Here is a 26,214-nt window from a genome sequence, read left to right as displayed (position 1 = left end):
TCACTCATGGCCACCGCTGTGGCCCCCCTCTTGCCTCTTCTCTCTGCTGCTCTCACAGTCATCCAGGCTCTCTATGTCTCCAGGAGCTCCCAGGGCTGTTTGAGAGTCAACAGAGATCATTCCAGTTACCTCTTGTGAGTATCTCTACTTGGGAAACTTTAGGTAGGTTTTTCATTGCCTTATGTGATAACTTGGACTATACCCCCTGCACTGAATAATTGTATTTCTTCTTTTAAGATATAAATTAAGAGTCATTCTGTTTTAATAATAACTCACAAAAAACTTAACACAAGTCAGCTTTCAATTTACACTTTTGGTAGTTATGAAACATAATGTATGACATACTTGAGGTCAGCAAGGACAGATTCCTCTCAGCTGACAGGTTGATTCTGCTTATATTCACATCATCTTTCATCTCTGACAGCTTACGTATGTCCTCTGTGCATTTAAACACATGAAGCATACGTATTTGACGTATGAAAAAAATGCCAAAGACTTAACATTTCTGCTTCTTATTGGTCAACATAATGTTCTCATTCTGTTCATAATGAAAATAGAGGCTAAGCCAAACCCATCACAAGAAAGATACCAAGATTTGTTCTGGCAACAGCCTCATTTGAAAACATAGTTTTTTATCATTTTTGATTGGCTTCTTACTCTGTCCTAAACCCAAATCCTGATTTGCATTTGACTAACTCCTAGTTTATTTTTATGTAATGTTCATTTCTTTGAGATATTAATAATTGAAAAACAAACCAACATTGGCTGAACAAATATAATTAGCTTGCTTTTCATAAGATCCCCTGAGCTTGTTCAATAAGTTATGGTTTATAACAAATTCTACCTTTGCAAACCCTTCCTTAAACTAAAATGTATATGCGCTGGTGCACCCCCTCCTCAAGAAACCATCGCTGGACCTTACTATACTGGACAATTTTCGCCCAATCCCCCACCTCCCCTTTTTGGGGAAGGTGGGTGAGAAAGTGGTGGCGTTACAGCTCCAGAGGATCCTGGAGGAAACGGATTATCTAGACCCCTTTCAGTCAGGTTTCAGGCCCGTTTAAGGGATGGAAACGGCATTGGTCGCACTTATGGATGACCTCTGGTGGGAGCGGGATGGAGGCAGTACATCCATCCTTGCTCCTCTTGACCTCTCAGTGGCTTTCGATACCATCAACCATGGTATCCTTCTGGACCGATTTAGGGAGTTGGTGGGGGTGGCATGGTTCTGCACTAGTTCACCTCCTCCCTCCAGGGTCGGTCTTAGTCGGTGTGGATAGGGAGCGAGAGATCCAGCCCACGGCCCCTACTTTGTGGGGTGCCGCAGGGCTCGGTACTCTCTCCACTCCTTTTTAACATCTACATGAAACCACTGGGTGAGATCATCCGTCACTAAGGGGTGAGGTATCATCAATATTCTGATGATACTCAATGATACATCTCCATCCTGGGTAAAGTAAGTGATGCCGTGACCACCCTTTCCGAGTGCCTGGGGGCTGTGGGGGCCCGGATGGGGGACAACAGGTTGTAGCTGAACCGAGGGAAGACTGAGTGGCTGTGCATTAATGGCTCTCGATTTCTGGGAAATTGTCATCTTTAGTTCTGGATGGGGTTGCGCTGCACCAGACTGAGCCGGTGCGTAACTTGGGGGTCTTCCTGGACTCACGACTCCTGCTCAAAGAGCAGGTGGCAGCCATGGCCAGTGCACAGCTTCGTGTTGTGCACCAGTTACGCCCTTTCCTGCATCGGGAGGCCCTTCAAACAGTCACTCATGCCCTGGTTATCTCCCATTTAGCCTATTGCAATGTGCTGCACATGGGGCTAACCTTGAAGAGTGTCTGGAAGCTTCAGCTGGTCCAGAATGCAGCCACGCGGGCTATTTTTGGTGCCCCTGGAAGGGCGCACGTAACACCTTTGCTGCACGAGCTGCATTAGATACCAGTTTGCTTCCGGGTCCAATTCAAGGTGTTGGTTATCACCTTTAAAGCCCTACATGGCATGGGACCAGGCTACCTGAGGGACCACTCTTCCCCGCTATATCAACCCATCCCACCCAATGATGCGGAGAGGGCATGCTGCGGACCCCGTCGGTAAGAGAATTCCATCCGGCAGGGTCCAGGAGGCGGGCCTTCTCTGTAGTAGCACCCACCCTTTGGAACATCTTACCCTCAGAGGTGAGATTAGCCCCATCGCTCCTAGCCTTCCAGAGGAATTTGAAGACCTGGTTCTGCCACCAGGCTTGGCGTGGAGAGGAGAATAGTCATACTTGGGGTTGGCTAGTGCCTTGAATTGCCCCTCCTAGACAAGGACTGAATGAGATAGCAGCCATCTGGACTTTACTTATATTTAGTAGCTATGTGAAATTGTTTTATAGTGCACTTTTATACTGGAATTTTATTATATATTTATTGTTTTTTGATTATTTTGTTGTAAACTGCCCAGAGTCCCTCCGGTGGGAGGAGATGGGTGGTGACAAATTTGATTGACAAATAAATAAATAAATAAATAAATATTTGACTTAGACATTTATAAATCTGCCCAACTCTACAATGACTCTGGGCAGCATACTGAAAAAAAAAACAATCATGAAAACAACTGAAACAAAATCCCTAAACATCATAAGGAATGCAACCATTAAAATGCAATCGAACATGTACGACTCACCACCCACACTAACCCAAGGCCTGGGGAGAGATCCAGGTCTCCAGAACTCTTTTCAAAACAGCCAAAGTGGGGGCAAAACACATCTCAGGGGGTGGGGTGGGGAATGGTATTCCAGAAGGAAGGTGCCACAACAGGGAATATGGAAGGAGTTTGCCATGACTGCTTCTGGGATACTTTTTCAACTTTCCTGTGTAGCTGGTTGATTGATTATGTGCCATCAAGTTGGTGTTGATTCTTAGCGACCACACTGTGTAGCCCATAGCTATCAGTATTTCCTGATGGTCTGCCGTTCAAATCCTAACCTTGTCCAGCCCTGTTTACCATTTCAGAATCAGCCAAGATCAGCTAGAAATTGCCACCAAGCTGGAGCATGAGGTAGTATATCTCTTCATTATACTAGTACCTAGGATATCCAATGAAACAAAATGGTGAGAGCTCCATAACAGGTAAAATTAAATATTTCCCCATACAGTGTAATTAAAATATGAAAATTAACTGACTCATTTGACTCAGTGAGCACCCAAGTCTTGTCAGATTCTCTGCAATCTCAGGGATGAGTCTTGAGTGCAGGATATTATTTTAAAATATGGGTGCTAGAATCATGCAATACAGCTCAAATAATTTTGCTGCTTGAAGAGTAATTGCACATAACTTGGGAGCCCCCCTACATGTGTGTGTGTGTGGGTGCGTCTGTGTGTCCACGCACGCACACACACACTGATACTACCATTCTATGTGTGATGTCCCATCCAGGAGTTTCTAATCCAGGATTGCAAAAATAGGTCAGCTTGCCAGAAAGCTTGGTAGCAAAATACGGACCAGTCAGCCATACATTTGCATGGAAGAGGCCCTGTTAGAGATGCCATCTTTGTGCCAGGTACAGAGAGTAATAGCCTGGGACTGGTCTTTTGCAGCAATTGCTGGAGAACTTCTTTCTCCAGATCTTTTTATTTTAAAAGGCCATTTTGTGGGTTTGTGCTATTCCTATTATCAGTATTAATTGGTTTAGAAATGGTATTCTGAATCTTTTGCAAAAACGTGCATACACATATTTCAATAAGAATTATAGAACACATTTCTCTCCCACCATTATGACCAGTGATAAACAAAGCAGTCTATTGCAAACATTTAACACAATTTTTGAGTCTTTTAAGATACAATTGCTCATTCGTCAAACTCCACACATTTAATCAGATGTTATTATAAAGCACATCGTAGATAAGAAAAAGCATAATTCAACCAGCAAATTAGTCAATCTAGATGTATCAATTGAATGTGAAAGTACAATTAAGTTGTTATATGTCTCAATCAATTAATTTTTGTCCCTAGGTCAGAAAAATCAGGATTTTTACATGAAAACCCTGTACCTTTACATTATTCTCCTGGACCCTGGTACTGGAAATAAAAAACTCTATTTTAAAATATACATATATATTTTTCTCATCAAGAATGAAAGTAATCTGTCTTCAGAACACCTGATAGAGATGAGACTGAGGTGCACTTCTTGCTAATATTACTCATGGGGTGCATGTTTATGCGTGTGTAATTGCAGCTGAAAATTTGCTTTGGTTGTAAGGACAGCGTGCATTTTCATCCCTCTTTTCCATGAACAGCTGTCTGACAGCTTTTGAATCAAATTCATATCTCATTTTGTAAAGGAAATGAAGAAACTCTAGCACTCTTCAGCTGGGTCTCCATTCATCCCCTGCTGCAGGACTAATGTCCTAGCAGTAAAATGAACTGAGTTTTTCAAAGTGTTTAAAGTGAGGCTGTAAATGTTCCTGCTTTTATTACCCTTATAGTACCAATGTACTTACCTGTTAAAAACTTCCATTTGTCGTTTAGGTTGTGCTGCTTCTCTTTTCAGGCTGGAACTGATACGTATTACATAGTGTTATCTGCTCATTGATGTTACCAGTTTTAGTGTTTGGGTTTTTTTTTTTCTCTTTTCTTTAAAGCAATCTGATTAATTTTCTGATTTGTTAAATTTGCTTAAGGTAACCTGTTGCCTTTTTATATTTTTGGTTGCTTCAGTTACCTTAATGTTTCAGACTTTACGTTTATGTGAATGTATTTACACAGTTTTCATATTCAATGGAGTTTATTTTTACTGTTTGATGGTTTTTATAATGTTTGGTTTATTCATGTTTTACAACTAACATTCTGTTGGATTGAACTGACCTTAATGGATTAGTTGCAAATTTTGTTACATGTTGTTTTTTGTACTGGTTTATGATTGAAATAAAAATATGTACCTATGTATCTGTCTATCTGTCTCTCAATCCCCAGAGTTGTTGAGAGTCAGGGGCATACATTGAAAGTCAGGCAGGGGTTGGCTGCTGCCAGTTGTGGGAAGGCATGCAGGTGGCTGCCATGGTACCACACGAGTGTGGCCAGGCAGGTGGGTGCTACAGAGTGCAGGTGGAAGGGTGCTGTGGTTGGGCGCATGCTACGGAGTCTGGCTCCTCAGGAGAAAAAGTGGTGGGAGCAGGAGTGACTTGCGACCTTCCCTGCCAGCTTCCCCACTGACTTTGCTTGTGGGAAGCCAACAGGGAAGGTTGCAAATGGCCATCACGTGACCACGGGATGCTGCAACCGTCGTTAAGTGTGAGCCAGTTGCCAAGCGCCCAGATTGTGATCACGTGACCAAAGGGGTTCTGGGACTTTGAGGACTGGTTGTAAGTACCACTCGTTTAGCACCGTCGTAACTTCGAATGGTCACTGAACAAGTGGTGGTTAACCGAGGACTACCTGTAATAGAATGGTCAGTGAATCATGGATTGGACCTATCTGAAAATTACTGTGTGTTGCAGCTTGCTTAAGGAGGAAAACATGATGCTAACACCAAAGGAACTAAGGACAACTTTAAGGCTACCGCGAGCCTGTTCTGGGCATGACATGAAGGCAAAGCCATGGGGACGTGGCAGAGAAAAAGATGCTGCTTCTGCAGGTTTGGCCCATAAGCAGATGTAAGTGCATAAATGTATAAATTATGCAAGATATGATTTGGCTTTTGGATGTTGATGTTGGATTTGAATGTTGCTTTTATATTGTTTCTTACATGTTTTTATTGTTGCCACTGCGAGCTGTCCAAAGTTATGGTATGTAAGTTGAGCAGCCATAGAAGTTTCTTTCAACAAACAAACAAACAAACAAACAAAGGTCTTGGTAGTACTGGAATCCAGGATCATCTAATCAAGCTGAATGAGGGAGACAGATAATATTCAGAATATGACTTCACACAGGGTATAATACTTAAATGTAGAAAAGATAATAATGACAACCCGTTTGGATGGTTTGAAAGGAGAACCAGAAAGTCCTATCCGTAGCTCCTAATCATAGACTGGGTTTACATGACATACTTACCTATGGTTAGAACTCCTTACACATGCAGAATACATAGGTAGTAGGGATGAAACCATTGAGTATGGCAAGAGCAGAGCTAGTCCATCTATGAAAACTCCCCCGAAGTGTTCCTTAAATATATCGTATGTGGAGAATCTCTGAACTCTACTGTCCCGTTCCTAATGCTCTATGAAATTCTATTGATTCCCACCTTTGAATTTCCCCAGGAAGTTTTTAATGAGATACCTTTACTTATCTGTAGCTAAATAGCAGAGAGATGCCTATGTTATATACTGCATTAGCCTAGGTATCAACTTTCAAAATGAAAGACCCAATCCTCCCAGGCTAGAGTGGTTTAATAAAACTGTAGTAGTAAGGGATTTTTAAAAAGTGAAATGTTATATTACATGAGCTTGCTCCCCTGCATTACTGAATTGGGCCTTTAATTACTCATTTCCTATTCCCTGTCACTGGATGCTTTAATTACCTTTTTCCCTTTTGCAATCACAGCAATTACTAAAGTTTAATTTTTTTTCACAAAACCACAACTGAAAGAATAACATAAATGAAGCAATTCCTTTGCTTGCAAAAAGAAAATTATTAATTACACAGCATGTCTGCAAGGAGTTGCCAACAGGAAACAATAAATTAAAAGGCTGGTAACCTCAAGAAGCAGAATTATTATAAACATGTCAAACAGAGAAATATTTTATGTCTGAAGACTGCAATCCTATCCTTAAATATACATTGATTTATCACTGAAATTTGGCTACAGGATGACAATAAGAAGTTTTAGTAGTTCTTCTGCAGAGGCAGACCAGTTATATCCCAAACAACCACCTCCTTCTTCCTCCTCCTCCTCCATTATCATCATTATCATTATTATTCCTTTTCTGGTGCATCAGAATATAATAATGGTATCGGAAGAGAGTCTGCAGCTGTCCTAACAGTCAGGAACCACGCTGAGATGAGGAATAAGTCTCTAGTGTTTTATTACTGCTACAGTAGACAGAAAATCCTACCAAATTGAAGAAGCGTGAGAAAACCCGTACAGATAAACCCCAAAAGTCAAGGCGGGTCTGTTCTGTGTCTCTTTGAATGACAGCTCAAATTCTCGCTACTACGCATGCGTTTTCCCCCCTGGATAGGGGCCCCCTCCTGCTCACCATCCGTGCTCATGGCAGCAGCAGTGTTAAAATATAAAATGTTCATTGTGTGCATAGTTTTGGTGCACCAGAAATATCAGCTGACATGGGATTCCTAATAATAATAAAAGTCACTAGAGGGCAGAGCAGAATCAGAAAATACCTGTTCTGTAGGAAAATGTCTTTCATATTGGTGCAAATGGCAACAGAGCACATTTCAAATGGATTGCTTTTTAACTCCCTAAAGTAACAGATTTCCAGACCACCCCGAGGACTAAGGGATAATTTTAATTGCTTTCTGTTATGTTCATTTTCAACAATCAAGTGATTGCAGAATGCTATACTACAGAATTAATATCAAACTACACATTCAGAATACATTATGAAATATACGTACCTGTTTTGATTTATTGGTTTTTGTTCCAACATAAAATATGTAGACCAGTAGATATAGTCATTGAATCCAGATATTTCTGTTTAAGTCCCTTCTGAGTTATAGTTATGCGATGTTCTGAAACTCAGATTAAAACTACGTCTTGGCTTTATTCAGGAAAAAAGAAGGAAGGAAGGGAGGGAGGGAGGGAGGGAGGGAGGGAGGGAAGGAGGGAGGGAGGAATCTTCTACTCTTTATATATCATAGAATGATATTCTAGTTGTAGAACAGTCATTATTCATAGACCCGTAGGTGAGGTCACACAAAATAATCCCAAACCTAAATTAATTCAGTGCAATAATAAATACACCATTAGTCATAAAAGCAAAGCCTCCTTCAGTAAGGCTACTTATTTATGCTGTCATTTAGCGGTCATCCAAATTTTTGCAGCCCAGATAGCCCTGCCCCACCCAATCAAATCTGTTGAAGATCTGGAGCAAGGATTGGGCAGCAAGTTTTGTGGCCCAGATCCAATAGCATTAGACACTATTAATTTAGTTTCCTTGTGCTCTAATACTTACTGTAATATATTGTGAAATATATCACTTCCCGTACTTCTCAGATGGCTGCCAAAGTTGTGAGCGGTGGCAAGGAAAGTGGGAGGGAAGCTAATTCCCAGTTGCCATAATTGTGCCATCATACTCCTTGCCACAGCTTCCAGTGGCAAATCCAGTGACAGCTGATGATCAAGGAGGATTTCCAAACAGCAGATCTACCCCTTTTAGTGGACTGTAACTTCATCCAGAACAACCCTCACCTCAGTTCCAGAGTCCAGCTTTTTCCTTGCCCAAAACACCTCCATCTCGTCTGTTTTACTCCTCCTGCCATTATCAAGATTGAAGATTGTTCACATTACAGATTGCCTCCTTATTAGAATTGTGAGAAGAATTCAAGACCCCCCCTTCTCTGCCAAGTTTTGTCCCCAGACACTGTTCTGCCATGCTGTCTTGCCCAAACACTGCTTCCTTCCATATTGCTTCCCTTCCTTGAGCAAGGTAAAAGGCTAAAGATTACAAAATAGAATGGATTCATAGGGAGCACAAGATTCAAATGTGACAGGAAACCCCAACTGTTTAGACAAAAGATTCCCTTCAGACTTAACCAGAGACCTTGTAAGACAAAAGGTTGCCCCTTCCAGAGCCCATCCGGGTAGACGTTCTTTCCCGGCCAAACAGATTTCCATAATCAAATAACAAAGGATTCCTTCCAAGGTGAACATTCCAAGCCAGTAGACAAAGCCACAGCCCAGCAGGGAAGCTGGACTATCAGAACAGGAAGCACAAACAGCCTGAGCACAGAGCACCTCCTCTCCCAACGCCAGTAAACTGCACTTTCCTAGAATTCCTAGAGAGTGCCCCTGCCAAGAAACCGGCTAAGTGTGCCTCCTCAGAAGCTCCTAGAGGGCGGGACCGCTTTTACATAACAATAGCCAAGCTCCCCTATATAAAGAGCTTGTGGGGAGAATACAAACGTGGCCACCTCCAACCAGCAGACTCTGTACCATGCTCTTGGAAAATAAAATTATCTCTGTTCAAGCAATCGCTAAGAACTTTCATTCCCAGCTCGAAACGGACCTGGTAAGATTTCCTTCCAACAGAATATAAGGAGCAATAGAGTAAGGGATGATCAGACTACTGATGGCACCTCGCTCTATAACTCTGAATGACCTCCCTCAGTGGTTTCATGTAAATGTTGAATGGCACTGTAGACAAGATAAATTACTGTAACAGACAGAAACCTAGATATTAATTAGTAGTTCCCCAACACCATATTCCAGACATGTCCCAACAGGAAAGTCTGGAACCATTGCAAAACAGTGCTCTCAAGGGCCAACTCAGCCAGAAAGTCCAGAAGCGTATTGTGGCCAGATTCCCAGCGAGCATGTTCAAAACCAAAGAATACCATCGTTGTCATGATTGCTAGATGTTTTCCCACTGGTTGCTGACATTTGGGGAGGAGGGAGGAAACAGAGCTGGAGGAATTCACCCATAACTTTACTTAACGTGCTTTGCAAACAACCTCTCTGGGCACCACCATTCATCAGCAGGCCAGAGTAGAGGCAGGATAGAGATTCGCAATGGGGATAATGCCTTTTTGTTGGTATTCTTTTCTGACAACTTAAGAGGAGGTGGAGAGCTCCTCGAGTTTGTAGTGGAGACGGATATTGCAGAGCAGTTCTGCTTACAAGATGCTTCCTAGCAAAAAATATTTGGCTCATGCTAAAATGTTACAAGGTACCTATTATTATGAACCATTACTTCAAGAAAAAGCTCTTGATGTTTGGCATGACTTGGCTGCCAATGAATGAGAAGTCAAGGTCAGCTTGGCAGCCAATCTCATTCTAGGTCTGCCAAGGTGGGGACTGAAACTGGTGTTGCAAGAACAGTTTTTGCTATTTAAATATGGAGATCACGGCAAGCAAAAAACTGCTTTTGGAGTCTACTTAGGGAATATTGCTCTGAGGTTTATAGCTAGACAACCAACTCCCGGATCTACCAAGGATCCAAAGTAGTACTCAAGCAATAGGGAGCTTGGGAGCTCAGGAACCTAGAAAACGGATTATATTGAATTAGGCCAGTTTTGTCTGTTCTCACTGACAGTGGCTGTCCAAGATTTTGACTATGGCAAAACCAAATGTATTTGATCAGAAGTGGCACAATTTCTTTTTAGTTTATGTTGGGGATAGGTATAACTTTAAATTTCGCTGACCCAATCACAACACAATAAACTTAAGATTTCTTGTACTGTGGATATCTCCTCTTTTATTAGCTCTTCTTCTGATACTATCTTAGCTTGGCATGGTAGGGCGATAATCATATTCCATTTCCCATTCCCTCAGAGGACCAACTGATTATGAAGAGAAGGCACTGAATATACGGGCTTGTTCTCTCTGAAGAGATACATCAACAAAAGGTAAAGGTAAAAGTTTCCCTCGACGTAAAGTCCAGTCGTGTCCGACTCTAGGGGGCGGTGCTCATCTCCGTTTCTAAGCCTTGGAGCCAGCGTTGTCATAGACACTTCCGGGTCATGTGGCCAGCATGACGACTCGGAACGTCGTTACCTTCCCGCCGAAGCGGTACCTATTGATCTACTCACATTTGCATGTTTTCGAACTGCTAGGTGAGCATCAACAAAACACCATGCTTATTTGGGATTGCCAGGTTAATTTTTCACAACGGCCATAAGTCTCTCTTCCAGAGACCTCCAGAGATCAATGTAGAATGTGGAGCAAAGCCAAATGGTGTAGACTTTTGTTCCATAAGAAATAAGGATAGTGCATCACAATTATAGTCAAAATCCATATAGAGCTGTTGGAAATGTATTTGGAAGCACTGATAGACAAAGCAAAATGTTAGAAAAAATATATATTTGTTTAAATGTTTTATCTGCTTTTTCTTTTTCTTTTGCTGCTCTTGGATTTCCTTCATGTTAATCTTTGCCCAAAGCAATACAATAATAGTGCTGAATTCTGAGTTAATTACAAACAATTTGGGTATATATTTTTCAATACTACAATCTGATTCTGGCTCACACACTTTTAATGATGTGAAACTGTTTATGTGACTCAATTATTCTGACTTCAGGCTATATTTCCTGTGTGTCCTTATTTTACCTTTGGTTAACAGTTTTATAAATGGTGACTTGAGGGCCTCCGCTATGTTTAAGCAAAAGTCTTCTCTAAGTCAAGATTAACCTCTGGTGACTTCATGACCACCCATAAATCTCAAGGGACCGTTTCACTCTACAAGATGAAATGAGTGCTTAGGAGTTGCCTCCTCAACTGCCAGGTCACCTACATATTCCATAGATCAGGCAGAACACCCCAAATGTCAACAATAGACAATGTGTGCAGTTTCCCAGGTACATTCAGAAAACCGTTCAGATTCTTTGGGCAATTGGATCAGAACACTTTAACTAGACTTCCACTCCTACAAACAGTTGTACCAGCTGCTGGTCTAAAGCTAATAAGTGGAGCTACGTGGAGTTCCCCACAGAAATTCAGATCACTGGTTCCATAGAAACAGAACATGACGTCCAGCATGAGTCCCACATGTGTTGAGGACAAATCCCAGTCGAGCCATATCCATGATCATAGCGATTATGAAATCCTGATCCGTTTCTGACTAGGAGTTGCAGCATGAACATAGCTAGCTACTGCAACCCTATCTTAGTATCATCCCTCACTTACAATAGGTGGAAGAGGCTTCTGCTTATGTACAGCACCTGCACAGAAACCTCTACCAGCTTTTACAAGTGACAGAGGAGGCCAAGGGGACAAGAAACAATGGCTAGACTTAACTTGATAATATATAACCCTACATTCTCCCGGCCAATTACAGAATGATCTAAAAAGATGATTATTTTAGTCCCAGCTTATATACAATTGATTATTACTGATGTAGAGTGAAACAAAATATTTTAAGACTAGTGTGTCACAAGACTCACAGCAGCATGAATACTTCGATAACAATATAAACATAAAGTGTAAGAAGAGCAATAAGCAAAAAAATCCCCTGTGTTGTCCTTGTTTCTGATCTGTGATTATACAGGGTTGCTGCAGCTAGCTTTAAATGTCCGTAGATTCAGTCCGGTTAGAGTAGGGTGGTTAATTTTACTGTAAAATTTGAGAAGTTGCTTATGCAATCTGTCATTGTTTCTTGATTGCTATTATTTTTACTTGTTTTCCGTTTTTTTCTCTATCAAAAGGATATTACCATCAATCATGCATCTGATATCATGCACAACCAGCCTTTCCTATCTCTACCCCCTTTCCCCCATATTCCTTACGTAAACCTATAATCCTGCTTAACCTTTCAGAGCAGATTTCTTGATGTACAGGAAGAAGAATCCAATTTCCATCAATATTCATTCCCCTTCTGATAAACCCATTTAAATACAATTATATATTCGGCATTTTGACTCTGCTCACATTTTCACATGGTATGTTGACTCAGCTTTATATAACATGTGGTACATTCCTATTACTTTCAGGATAACTTAATGCATAAATGGATTATGGTAAAAAGATGAAGGCAAGAAGAGTGCATGGTGGTTTGTCTTAAGTATGCTACACTGGGGACGACTGGGGAAGGCAATGGCAAACCACCCCGCTCTATAGTCTGCCAAGAAAATGTGGCGAAAGCGGTGTCCCCCCAAAGGGTCATGCATGACTCGGTGCTTGCACAGGGGACCTTTCACCTGTTCATGCCTGATGCATCAAGGCTGTACTTACGTTTTTAGAGGTGATGTCACTTCTGCTGTGAACTATAGTTCACTCCAGTGAGAATTATGATGAGATTTAGCATTCCCACCAACCGCAGCTTCTCTTGTCAAATGCCCAGTTTTCTGATGAGCCTCTGTTATCAGGAGAACTGTGGCTTAAGCCAGAGAGAACAACCTTTTTTGATGGGTGGGTGGGATGAGGCACACTTTTCCTTTGTGCCCTGCCCATGAGCCATAGGGGACATCACACTTTTTTGCACTATGGGGGTTGAGGGATACAATTAGTATTTTAAAACCTGCCGAAATGAGATAGGAAGAAGCCTTGTTTGGAGCAAGAGTCAAAAAATTTTAAAGGTGCATTAGAGGTGTGTAATATTCAGATCCAAGGGGGGAAAGGTGCTTTGGATCAGCATGGGCAAATCCATTATACCTGTCAGGAGCTGCTTAACAGAACTTCAGCTTTTCCTGGGCTTTCACAATAGTTGTGGGGGCTCAGGAAAATACTACATGTACTTAATAAAAACTCTCCAGGCATTTCATAATTGGGTCCTTCAGTCATATTAAAAATGCCCAGGAGCAATTTTTGGAGGGGCTCAGGCCCTGCTATGGTTATAATGGTATATCTGGTTCTTTATATCAGACTAAGCATCTCAGATTTTGTCTCATGTGATTCTTTCTTCACGTGGAGATCTTTCTGACAGAGTTTGAACATTCAAAGTGATCCTGGCACCACATACAGTATTCTCCTTATTTCATTTTCATATAGTCACTAAGATTGGAAATATTGGAAGCTGCTTTATGTCAGGTAAAACTAGCTGTCCGTCTACCTCAATATTATCCACTGTGATTGGCAGCACTTCCGACTTCAAGCAAATATTTTTCTCATCGCTTGTTACTGGTTTCAGGAGCTATTATGGAGGTGGATCTCCAAACTGCACACCCCCAGGTGCATTAGACCCCTTGATTAAGCATTGCCCTTGAGCACTGGAAGTTCTTCTCAAAACAAAGTTCTGTAGGCATGACCCAAAAAATTAACTGGAAAAAAATCAGGTGGTTTTTTCGTAAGACAAAAAAGTGAGGGGGGGAGGGCAACAACTACCACACCGTTGTTTCTCAACTAGCTCATTTATGGGAGAAACTGTATTATATGGGAACTTGGCTTCTGACTGCAAATTGTCCTTTCACCAAGAAGGTTGCAACTCAGTCATCTGGAAGGATCTCAAAGGTATATAATATAAACCTTTCTCCCAACCAGCTCATCAGCTGGAGAGCTGGTTTTCCAGATTCTGAGAGAACTGGTTCCCCTGCTTTTTCACCCAGCTGCCCCAGCTACCAATCAGTGTTTGTCTTGAGTGCAGGATTAGCTGCCTCTCAAAACCCACATTGCCCAGTTTCAAGAGAGCTGCCTGTATAACCTATCACACGGCTGTCCTGCTTTGGCCAGCCATCTGTCATACCTCCCTATCTCCCCAAACCCCCATCCCTGTCCTGTGCCTGCAGCAATATCCTGATCTGAAGATTGTTTCCAGAACGTGGGAGGGCAAGCCAGATGTTTTCATCTACAGTATTGCTTTCTTTGGCATGCCCTGATCATCACAGAGGCAACAGCTGTAGGATGGGCCTTGACAAGGGGGAAAGGGAACTCGTCAACCAGCTCAGGGATGGGTGGATGGTCTTTTAACTTAGCAGTGGGAAGGACACTTATTCTAGAAAATCCCTTTAGGCAAATGTGTGTGCATAACAAGGCTTTCTATTCTCCTCTTTCCATACTATATATTCCCAGCTATGCATTATTGCAATTTGCTTTTAAATCTTTCCCCCAACATTCTTTATACTGTACACATCTCAGTTTTTTTTCTAAATCAGAGTTTTGCACTCAGACTGCAAGACATCTTCAATCGATATTATTTTTAAAATAATACTTCCTGTGTCATATTAGTATTACATAAAAAGGTAATACTTAAAAAGCTTGCTCATTTTTTCCTTGACTATACGGTATTTTTCTGTACTAAGCAGGCATATAGGTCACCTGCTTAACAACTTTATCAGCTGTAGTGAAATTGCATGGTTTTCTATTTGATTTATTTATTTATTTATTTATTTATTTATTTATTTATTTGTCAAATTATTTAACAACTTGGAGGAATCCATGCCAATGTTATATACATCTTTTTTTCATATACAGATACCACAACTGACGAAGAGTTTTCCAGGATTTCTGGAATACAACTATAAATAAAACATATTTACATTTATTCCATCTTTTCTCAACAGATTTGTTTCTATATGTAAAGTGGAGGACCAAAGAAGAAGAATTTTAAATAGAAAGCACTGTCCACACCCCTGTAAAAATCAGGATAGGTAGAGATGAATACGGGGAATGTATTAGAAGCAAGTGGAGATCCAGTTTGGCGTAGTGATTAAGTCATCAGTCTAGAAACCAGGGGACCGTGAGTTCTAGTCCTGCCTTGGGCACAAAGCCAGCTGGGTGACCTTAGGCCAGTCACTCTCTCTCAGCCCTAGGAAGCCGGCAATGGCAAACCACTTCTGAAATCCTGCCAGAAAAACAGCAGGGACTTGTCCAGGCAATCACCAGGAGTCAAGGCTGACTGGAAGGCACCAAATAAATAAATAAATAAAAGCAATTACATTGGCAAGCCATATTTATCAATTAAGTATTAACTTGCATGCTGATTATCTGTGATATCTGTTTATGTTCAGGCAAAATCTGGTATATTTTACCATCATATGGTTAATAACTGTAATTATGACATCCTTTGTTTCAGAGTAAGGGACGTGGTGGCGCTGCGGGTTAAACCGCTGAGCTGCCGATCGGAAGGTCGGCGGTTCGAAACCGCGCGGCGGGGTGAGCTCCCGTTGTTAATCCCAGCTCCTGCTCACCTAGCAGTTCGAAAACATGCAAATGTGAGTAGATCAATAGGTACCGCTTCGGCGGGAAGGTAACGGCGTTCCGAGTCGTCATGCTGGCCACATGACCCGGAAGTGTCTATGACAACGCCGGCTCCAAGGCTTAGAAACGGAGATGAGCACCGCCCCCTAGAGTCGGACACGACTGGACTTTACGTCAAGGGAAACCTTTACCTTTACCTTTACCTTGTTTCAGAGTAGAAATATTAAGTACTGCCTGAGAGTTGCTAATCTTTTCAGATTTATGTTCCTTCATAAAAACAAACAAAAGCAGTCCCTTGGTTTCCAAAGAGCTTAATTCTCACTAGGTCTTGTGACTGTAGAGTACCCATAATGCAATATATTAATGGCATTTCTTCTTATAAATATCAGGAATAGGAGAATGTCCTGGAAGCAGAAATCGGTACAATCTGTTTCTGAAATGATAGAAGTGCAATTAGGGACTTGAGACTCAACAGGAAGGAAGAAGATACTCTCAGTTGTTAATCTTGAAGAACTACCTTCAAGCTGCAGCTGTAGTTATCAACTGGTTTTATCCTGGAGAGGGTAATAGAAGGCTTCAGGAAATTGTCAGGTATGCTGTGCTGTGGATGCCAGTTTTACAACTGTTTTCTTCTTTTATGGATTCAGCATTGCCTATTGCCATCTCTCTGTTGTTGATTTAATTTTTATGTTGTTAGGCTCCACACGGATTGTGGAACAAAAAGAATCTAATCTATAATCAAATTAAATTCCATATGCTAATAATAACTGGAAAATTTTAGAGGCCATGGTATTGCAATTATTATTTTTACTTTTTAATTTAGAAATATACACTGCATTTTAAAAAATAAATGCTGTCTCTTTCATTTCAGAAACATTCAGAATAATAAGGTATAGATAATTACTTTAGGGCAGGGATAGATACCCGAGCATCCCATTTGCCGCCCCCCATCACCATACTGTTGAAAAATTGACATAAAATTGTCAAACTTCAGCCGCCTGATTTTGGTCCATTTTGAGGGGGGGTTGGATTGCCCTTGAGAGGCTTTTCACTCTCATTTCTATTTTTAAATTCTCTTGAAAACACCAAAAGAAAAGGCCAAAAATGTTCCACATGCCTCTTCCACTGATACCCAGTATTACCAGATGGTCTACTGCTCCTCTGAAGGTCAAGTGACCAAGTTGGATCCCTGACCCCCAAACACTGCATTATCAGGACACAGCGTAGGATTTAGTAGGTGACCTAGGTTCATTGGACTTTGGGTTTGAAGATGTTGATAAGGAATTTCAGCCCAAAATTCTGTGCCTTTTTCTACTTTCCAAGACCAAAGCAGAAAGGCCTTTTGTAACTTTGGTCCATATGCACCTTAACAAAGCCCTGATATCAGGAGTCAAGTTCACCCCAATTAAAGCAGTTATCTTTTTATTATTACTGCCAATGATAGTGGAAAAGATTGGGTGCAGAGACAAATGATTTAGCTTTCTCTAATAAATTTTACTCCAGCTTTTCTATTTCAACTTCTTTAAACTGTTGCCCTTTCATTTTCTATACAGTTAGAGGGATGGGCACCCACACACCCAAACATAAACAACCAAAGGGAACACGAAAAGGGCAATTAATAGTGATAATATTTTTAATACCCTCTGGCTACTGAGGATGAGAAAACACTCATCTTCAGTTGAGAGATCCGCCCAAGGTTCTCCTTGAAAAACCTTCCTCACGCTACCCTAATTTCTGCCTATGCGCTTGAGCTCAAAATGTAAACCAAAGATTCTGGAGATTTTTTAAAAAAAACCCTTGGGAAGTGATTCCTGAACCTTCAATGGATAGCCAGCCATGCTCCTTCTGTTCCCTGCCCCTCCCCAAATGCTGGGTCATTCAGTCTTTTAGGTGGTTCAGTCTTTTATTCCCCTGGATATTTAATCTACTCTTCACCTTCCTGAACAAATTCAAAGACAGTGTGCCAAGAGTGCAAATAACATTTTACAGTAGTAGGCAAACCTAAGCCAGTCTTGGATGAAATAAGTCAAATATGCAGGCCAAGAAAGAAAACAAGGTACACTTCTTTTTTCTGCAATATTTTGGACTGTGTAAACATGGGTACAGGATTTTTTTAAAAAGTTTTGGTGAAATACAACAGCCAAAATATAATAAACAGAAGGGAATAATGTAACAGTGATGATACAATGCAAAAAGAAATTAATACAGAAATTGATAGTGATTAAATGAAGTAACAATAATTTAAGTGAACTAAAACTAAAGAAAAAAGGGGTGATCCATATAATATTAATATGGAACTAGCTCAATCCAAAAGCTCCTTGTATCAGAAGTTTGTCTTTGTAACTTTCAGTAAATTCTTTAGCCTTCAAACAACGATCTATTCAGCTAGGCAACTTGGCATACTTATTTGTCTCCTCTTAAATTCCCCAACTTTATTCCATTCATGCTCTAAAATGCTTCAAAAGTGCTGTTCACATGCAGTAATAGGGGTGTGAGCAAGACAAAAAAATGTGTCTTGTTTCAAGCATCGAACAAGCACACTGTGACTCAGAAGTTTGGCTAGAGCACTGCTTCCCAAACCTTTTCCTTCCTTACCCACAACTGCACATCAGAAAGTCCTTTTTACCCAATGTAGATAAAACACTTAAAGTCAATGTAATGGGTTTGTGTGTTGTTACTCGAAGAAAAACCACTTCTACCCAAGTGTGGGTAATTTACCCAGGTTTGGGAAGCACTGGCCTAGACCATTCCAGGTCAGGTTGTGGCCCACCCAGACCAACACCCTGAAATCTGGGATAAGACAAATTCTGAATGGTAATTCTGGTGAGTAAGACAAGACCGGTAAATCTTGCTTCTCCCTCCTCTCCTCCACACCACCTTATATCTGCCCTTCTCTGATCTTCCATGCTTCCCTTTCCCTTACCTCCCTTTAGCTATGTGGCACAGCTGCCACACATACTGTACCTACAAATACCCTGTTCCTCTTTTAGTCTCTGTGGATGCTTGAGAGTAGAAGATGTACTACTTAATTGCAAACACTGAAAATACAGTACGTTCTTGCTGTCATAGTCTCAGCAGGAGGGAACCAGATTGAGGAAGTTTTGGTGACTATAAAAGTTACCTGCATCAGGCAAATATGCATCAAGCAAATTTATACAGTACATTCGTGACAGAACACTGGATGGATGGATGGATGGATGGATGGATGGATGGATGGAGGTAGGTAGGTAGGTAGGTAGGTAGGTAGGTAGATATTCTGGCTATGTGGTATGTTGGTGCCTCCATTAGTCATTCCTTTGTAAAAATTGTGAAGCAGATATTTCAGTGGCATTAACATGTTTCAGATAGCTCATTTTTCCTACTACAATTCTTCAGATAGACTTTATCACCTAATCCTGCTGCAAAGAATGTAGAGGCATTTAGTAGACTACAGAACCCTACAGTAATTGATTGTGTAGTAGAAGCAATTTCTTTATATATGCTTTCTGGTTTTTTATGTTTTCTTCTTTCTATCTTCTTTTCTCTCTTTTTTAATTATTTCTTTTCTTTTTCACATTTACTTTGCTAAATATTTCTTATATCTAAAATCTCTTAATAATTTCTTTAAAAAGAAAAAAACACGTATATGACATATATCACTATCCCGTTCGTTCTGTTGCTGTCTAGCTATCTAAATCTTAGAAATCTTGAACCTTAGATCATGCTACACTTGCAGTGACATGTATAAAGAGGTAATCTGAGCTTCACAAATTGGATGTATCTATTTCCCCCCACAACTGTTTGTGGGGAGTAAAATAATTACATGCAAATCTAGCCCAATAGGGTTGCACTGATGTAGCCACTACGGAGCTCATTGAAATGCTGTTAAGAAAGCATAAAAAGGAATCATAAGCAATCCCGCCAACTTCTCTCCCGACTCTGTATACATAACTTTTCCTATCACTGCTACCACCAGGACTCTTCCCTAGACAGAATTGTAGTATTTATAAAAGAATATATAAAAGAACAAAGAAAAAATATGGCTCATTTTCATTTTTTGAAAATTTATGTTTTATTAATTGTTCAAGATATAATTAAGGCACATAATGCAGAGTATAAGACCGATAGAATACAAGTCTAAAAAGAAACCGGAAAAGCTAAAACGGTACAGGAATAAGCAAAGAAGCATATCAGACCAATGGCTTCTGATCTTTTCCAGCACAGGTATAAAAGTACATAAAAGTTAATCTCTTACTACTACTTAAACATTTAGTAACACTGTATCTCTAAAATCAAACCGCTCAATCATCAAAACCTAAAATCAAGACTTCATTCTATTGCGTTACCAGTGAATAGTCCAAGGGCAGTTTCCAAATGGAAACGAATCTAGTTGCAGTGTTTTCTCTTATCGCTGCTGTCAGTTTAGCCATTTGTGCTAATTCTATCAATTGAATCATCCAGTCCTCCACTGAGCATATAAGAGTCTTGCTGCTGTTATCATATATCAGAACAGAGTTCCATGTTGCTTTTCAGGCTGTTGTTCCACCAAACCCAAGAGCAACAGCTCCAGTTTCAATTGTAAGTCCCCTTTAAGAATTTTTTGGATAGTACTACATATTTGGTTCCTGGATTTCTTAGTTCTTCCACAAGTCCACCATAAATGATAGAAAGTTCCTTCCCCCTGTGAGCATTTCCAACAGACTTTTGATATCCCATTATACATTTTAGACAGCTTGTCAGGAGTTAAATACCAACGGTACAGCATTTTATAAAAATTCTCTTTCAAATTATGGTCCCAAGTGAATTTCAGACCTTTGTTCCACATGTTTTCCCACCGTTTTATCATAATATTGTACCTAGAATTCTTAGCCCATTTAATCATACAATCTTTAACATATTCCTTGTATTTGCCTCTATTATACCTTAAAAAAAAAATCAAACCAACTTTGAATCATTATGGAAAAAGAGAGTCATACAGCCCTGAAATCCATCCACATACTTATTCTTAGTTTTTTATCCCACCTCCTAGTAAAGCAGAACATTTATTTGTCTCCATATTATACACAGGCCATTTTTTATAAATGAATCAAGGAGCCCGAGTGCCCCCCTTAGCAAGTCTGCAAAGAACTTCCCACATATCAGAGCTATCCCATTCCCGAAACAAGCCCTGAGACAAACAGACCAGTCCTGCAAGTCGAATTGCAGCTCTTTCCTGAGCAGCATGCCTGCTCATTCTGGATCCTTACGATTCTCCTTCTTGATATATCTCTTCCACTCCTTTCAGAAAGCCCTCAGCCAACTGATACCTTCTAAAAATCTTGCAAAATTGTTTGAGTAGTTCTCCCACGCTGCCAGGTCTGCCCGCTGAGCTTGCGGGCAGTCTGTTCAGTTGGCCATCTTCTCGGCGTCCCCCGCTCATTTTCATTTTAGGGCTGTCCAGCTTATGTAATTTGTTCCTTTTTAAGTACAGTTTCCTATGATATATTAACTTTTGCAATTCTGTTTTTCAGAAAAAAGTGGTACCTACCAAAAAAAAAAAAAAGCAAAAATCATTATGAACATAGAAATCATGAATGGTAAATAAATAAATATGTAAGTTTCATGTTTTGAATGTTTTGAATAAACCATGGAAATGGCATGATCCAGCAAGGAAATGGGACAATTCAGGGTGGTTTTCAATTCACTGGTGGCTCTGTCTGCAGTTCAAAAAACTCTATGGAATGTATTATGACATTTAAATAACTCAGTATGCTGCGTAACGTCACATGGCAACATTTAAAAGATTTTCACAAGCTAGAAAAACTTCTTTGGTGGGGAGGAGGAGGAGGACATACAGTATTTTGATTTTTCTCCCTCACACAAAGAAGATTAGAGTTTATTTTGAGTTATACTGATGTTTAACTGGCTTGGTTTTTAACTTTCTTTGGAATGGGGGGGGAGATAAGAGAAAACCCCCAATTGTTTTTGTTAACCACTAGCTTATCTGTACAGCTTCCCCGACTCCTGGAAACAGGTGCACCAGACCCTGGGAAGCATCCTAGTCAAGGTTGGGTCATGCAACCTCGGTACCATGGCAACAGGGCCATGAGGTTTTAGGGCCACACCTTGATAAAACTCTTAGGATTGCCTTTTGAGTTTGGGAGCTTCTGCACAGACGTGAGCACTGGGCGCTGTGGAAATTAAGCCATCCTGGGGTATCTCCGCTGTCTTGGTCAAGAGGCTCCTGACAGCTTAAGGGGATAGGGTTTCAACTTGCTTAGGTATGTAATGATTTCATTTCTTTATGCTATGCTTTTTATACTTTTGTTTAATCTGCCTAAAGTGTATTTCTGAGCACCTGACCACTGCATGGATACTTGGCAGAACATAATTGTTGACAAAGGTGGGATCCAGTGACAATGCCCTTTTTATAAATAACTCAAGGCAGGGAACATACCTAATACTCCTTCCTCCTCCTATTTTCCCCACAACAACCACCTTGTGAGGTGAGTTGGGCTGAGAGGGAGTGACTGGCCCAAAGTCACCCAGCTGGCTTTCATGTCTAAGGTGGGACTAGAACTCAGGGTCTCCTGGTTTCCAGACCAAAGTGGCACTTTGGGTTGGAGTTTCTCTTTCCCACATCTCTGCTGTCCTCTGGGCTTAACTCTTTTCCTCGACACACTCACCCACATGTTTGTTTTCAGTTCCCGTTTTATTAAACAAACTCTCCAATTAAGGAGAGGGTGTGGCTGTTTTAACCCTTCTTCCCAGGGTAGCGCCAACACTCTGCATCCTAGGAAGAAAAAATGCCTGTTCGTCCCAGGTGGTGAGTTCATTCTTCCACATAAATACAAATTAAGATGGCGCTTTCCAAAATGTTCTTGCTCAATTGTTTTGCACAAATAACACTGATCAATGATTACTTCACTCCAGAGATCACTGAGGATCAACACTGGAGGACTTCTGCTTTGAATTGAGAGAGACAGATTTTAATTTCTGAGATTGGGAGGGTCTACTTGTTAAAGACCCCCTTTTTTAAAGGTCTTTCTTTTTTGTCTTTGTTTGTTTATTCTTTGAACTTTCACTGTCAGGTAAGGAACAAGCTGCGGTTGTGCTTGATGAGTCTACATTTGTAGAATTCAGTGTCACATCTGGGCAGATTTTGGATGAGCTTCCAGAGCATGAGAGAGATGGTCGTGCAGCTACGTTTGTGGAGCTTAAAACTGCTGGAGTTTTGTTGGACTTAACATTGCTGCAAGATGCTCGGGTCATCGTTGAGGATGAATGCATAGAGGGTGCAGGATTTTTGTGGTTATGGCTCTGTTGGCATTTTGGCACGTCTGTTTGTTGCCCACCACAGCTAGAATTGTGAGTATCTCCATCACGCTTTACTTGACAACAATCAAGTGGCCTTGGCTGTTTTGATTGGGGTACTTCTTTTGTCAAAATAGTACGATTGTTAGCAGCCACAGCAGGACAAGTAGCTTCGCTTGCCCTTTCTCTTAAGATAGTTGCGTGCTGTAACCTTTCCATCTGCACAAGACGTGAAACTAGTTTATTGAGCGAGGCATTAAGTGGTGGCTTTATAGATGATTTCCAATCATCTGACTTGGACAAGGACAATTTTTTTAAATTCAAATTATTGTAGGGTGAAGGAAGAAAATCAGGATATGGAAACGTGTCATTCTCAGCAGAAGAAGAGGGAACATCATCTTCCTGGTGCTCAAAAGGGTCCGGTTTTAAGTTAAGATTTACATTTTTTAACTTTTCCAGCAGAGCTTTATTTCTTCTCTTAGTCTCAGCTGCTGCCTTTTCTTCTGCTAAAAGCTTTCTTTCTACATTATCATTTCTTTTTTTCACTTTCCATTTGTTTGCCAAATGCACGTCATCCCCACTACTATTTCTAGCAGGAGAAGAATCAGTAGTAGTAGCTTCCTTTGTCCTTTTGGGAAAGTCCCCATCGCCATCTCTGCACTTTTTCTCTGATGCGGTCTTCTTAGTTCCTGGATAAGAAACAGGGTGATGTCTCTTCAAAAAAGATTGTACCAGTGGATTAGTATGGATTACGTTTCTAGGAACATCACTGGAGGTAGATGGCATTTCTGCACAAGGTTTACTGAAGTCTCTGAAGAGAAAATGAAAGAAGCTAAATTAATATTGATCGTCACATTGTACCTCTTAAGAAGAAGCATCACCAACTCTGTATAAAAAAACTACATTTGCAACTGAAGTGCCGTGCGAAATACTCTGAAATAAGACTTTGTATTTCCATCAAATTAATACTTGATGTAAATACTACAAGGATGAGGATGCATTACCCCCATCAAGATCATAGCAAAGGCCATTCAACAAGAATAACCAAGGCAGTCTCTGGCCCATGCCCTGATCTGAATCCTGGCCAAAGAAGGGCCAGGTGGTATACCAAGAAAGTTCCAGTAACCTTCCCTAAATAGGGGATGTTAGAGACAAGCTGTATAGCTGTTCAATGCAAATTCAGGAACAGCCTCTTTAGGCGTGGGTAAGCATAGCCTGTTTGAAAACTGCTGGCACTGTTCTTCCAAAGTGAGACATTGATCACCTAGATTCAATCAGGAACACTTTCCCCAGGTCCTCAGTCAAGAGGGGCAAGAATCACGTACACAAATGACTGAAAACGTATGACAGAGCACCTCATCTACGTTATCAGAGTTCACAGATCATCAGAACTCTCAGATGATCGGGCAAAATGTTGCTCCAGTCACTACAACAGACCCTACCCAGGAACAATCAGGACTTGGCAAATCTGAGTGACTTGATCAGCAAAATGTTGTGCTGATCAGTCAGAACGTCCAGGTGGGAGAGGAACCTATTTTTCTTATAAGGCGATTGGCCTCCCTGAACAGCATTGCTGGATGACAGCCTCGGGATACCATAAAGGATGAATGAGAAACAAGAACGCTTCACCTCCCTCCTTGCCACAACGTACGTTTGAACGTGATCTCAAACCTGTGTTCAGTTAGATTCACTTTTTCTCTTCTTCCACCATGCTGTAGCCCCTTTTCTACAGCTTCATCTCCAGCAGGTCTTTGGTAAACCAATCAGCCAACTGGGATCAGCTAACAGGAAGAGCCCCCTTGGGAGTAATTGCATTAAGCACCCAGGTCACTTCCTGGTGACAGCATGTACCCAGGATGAAGGGTATGGCAGCAGGTTTGCCTAGAAAATCCTAAAGCCCACAGGAAGCCATCTCTAGATACAGAGAGCACCTGGGCTGGATCATCCTAATCAGGCTATTCGTACTGTGGAGATCTTGGGTGGCCAATTTCATCTGGATTAGGAAGTGATCTGATCTCAGCAAAGGGCATATAGAAATGCCCCCCGCCCCGTATTCAGCTCACTACACACCTGCTTTGCAACAAAAAAAGGGTCCAAAATGTGGGTTATGTCCATCGTCTCCAATAGAGACCCCAAATTCCCAAATTCTGCTTAAACTGGCCCTGAGAGCATAGAAATTTAAAGTATTCATCATGGGGACTTTTAAGATTGCGATTATTATTAACTATGATTATTAATAGGTAATTAACAATAAATAGCTTATAAGAAGCCATATGAAGTCATTCCCAGAGATAGCTTTCTTGCAAGCAGACATATCTCAATGTCTATCATACTTGTTGCTCTTCCACAATTAGTTTTTTAAATATATATATATATTTTTATGTTGGCATACTCTTGCACATGCCAATCCACTCAGCAAGGTAATTTCCAAGAGAGTTTGAAAATGAGTTCAATGCTTTTAACGAAGCCAAGCAAGAACTGCATTTCTGTCATGCATAGACAAAGAGCAAAGAATGAAGCTAGCAAGCAAGAACTGCAAAAATGCAGTGAGAGTACAGGATTACCCTAAGTTGGTACTTGGCACTTTGTTTTTATTAATGAAGACATTGAGAGGTGCCAGTGGCTTGCTTGTGCTCTTATTCTGTTTAATTTTGTTTTAAACTCAATTTTTTTTTTTACCTGCTGACAGAATTATTGCCTTGTTTAGGTACATTGTTCCGGGAATGGAATTGCCCTTGTTTGCTGCTGTTTGAATTGAGCTGAAAGATGCAAAACATTTTTAACAAAAATACTATTGGTATGTAGCTTGGAAAAATCACTGAAATTCAAGCATAAGTAAATTGTAAAACAAATGATTTTTGCAAATTTATACTACCTGTGCCTTCCTAGAATTTTTTGGCGTGTTAGGAGTTGCCAACTTTTCCGTTGCAGTTTTATAGCGGTCCTGTAAAAGAACGGAGCCACTGTAATGTTTATAAAGCAAAACATGCACTATAATGATCTACATGTTTGATCTCAAAGCTACACCCAGTTCTGCATGTCGGCCTCAGAAATTCCACAGATGTGCAACTCATACTGAAATATAGTACAATCACTTGAAAGAAAAATTGGGGCTTCCCACATGATTTACCTTTAAAAAGCAGAGGTCCTCTGAGAAGAAACTGACAGTGTTTTTCTGTCTCATTTCCCTTACGGTAATAGCTCAAATTCAAGGCAGTTTT

The 26,214-nt window shown here is 40.8% G+C and overlaps 1 protein-coding gene across 1 annotated transcript; it reads right to left on the bottom strand.

Annotated features, from left to right (window-relative positions):
* Positions 1–25,770, bottom strand: LOC134494699 (protein FAM217A-like). The gene is made up of 3 exons (XM_063299946.1): positions 25,673–25,770; positions 23,134–23,804; positions 1–95 (listed from the first exon to the last, which is right to left on the bottom strand). The coding sequence occupies exons 1-3, from the start codon at positions 25,768–25,770 to the stop codon at positions 1–3; spliced, it is 864 nt and encodes a 287-aa protein (XP_063156016.1).
* Positions 25,771–26,214: the final 444 nt, after the last annotated feature.

The sequence above is a fragment of the Candoia aspera genome, chromosome 3 (assembly GCF_035149785.1).
Source record: "Candoia aspera isolate rCanAsp1 chromosome 3, rCanAsp1.hap2, whole genome shotgun sequence".
Lineage (NCBI taxonomy): Eukaryota > Metazoa > Chordata > Lepidosauria > Squamata > Boidae > Candoia > Candoia aspera.
This window is presented reverse-complemented; position numbering and strand designations above follow the sequence as displayed.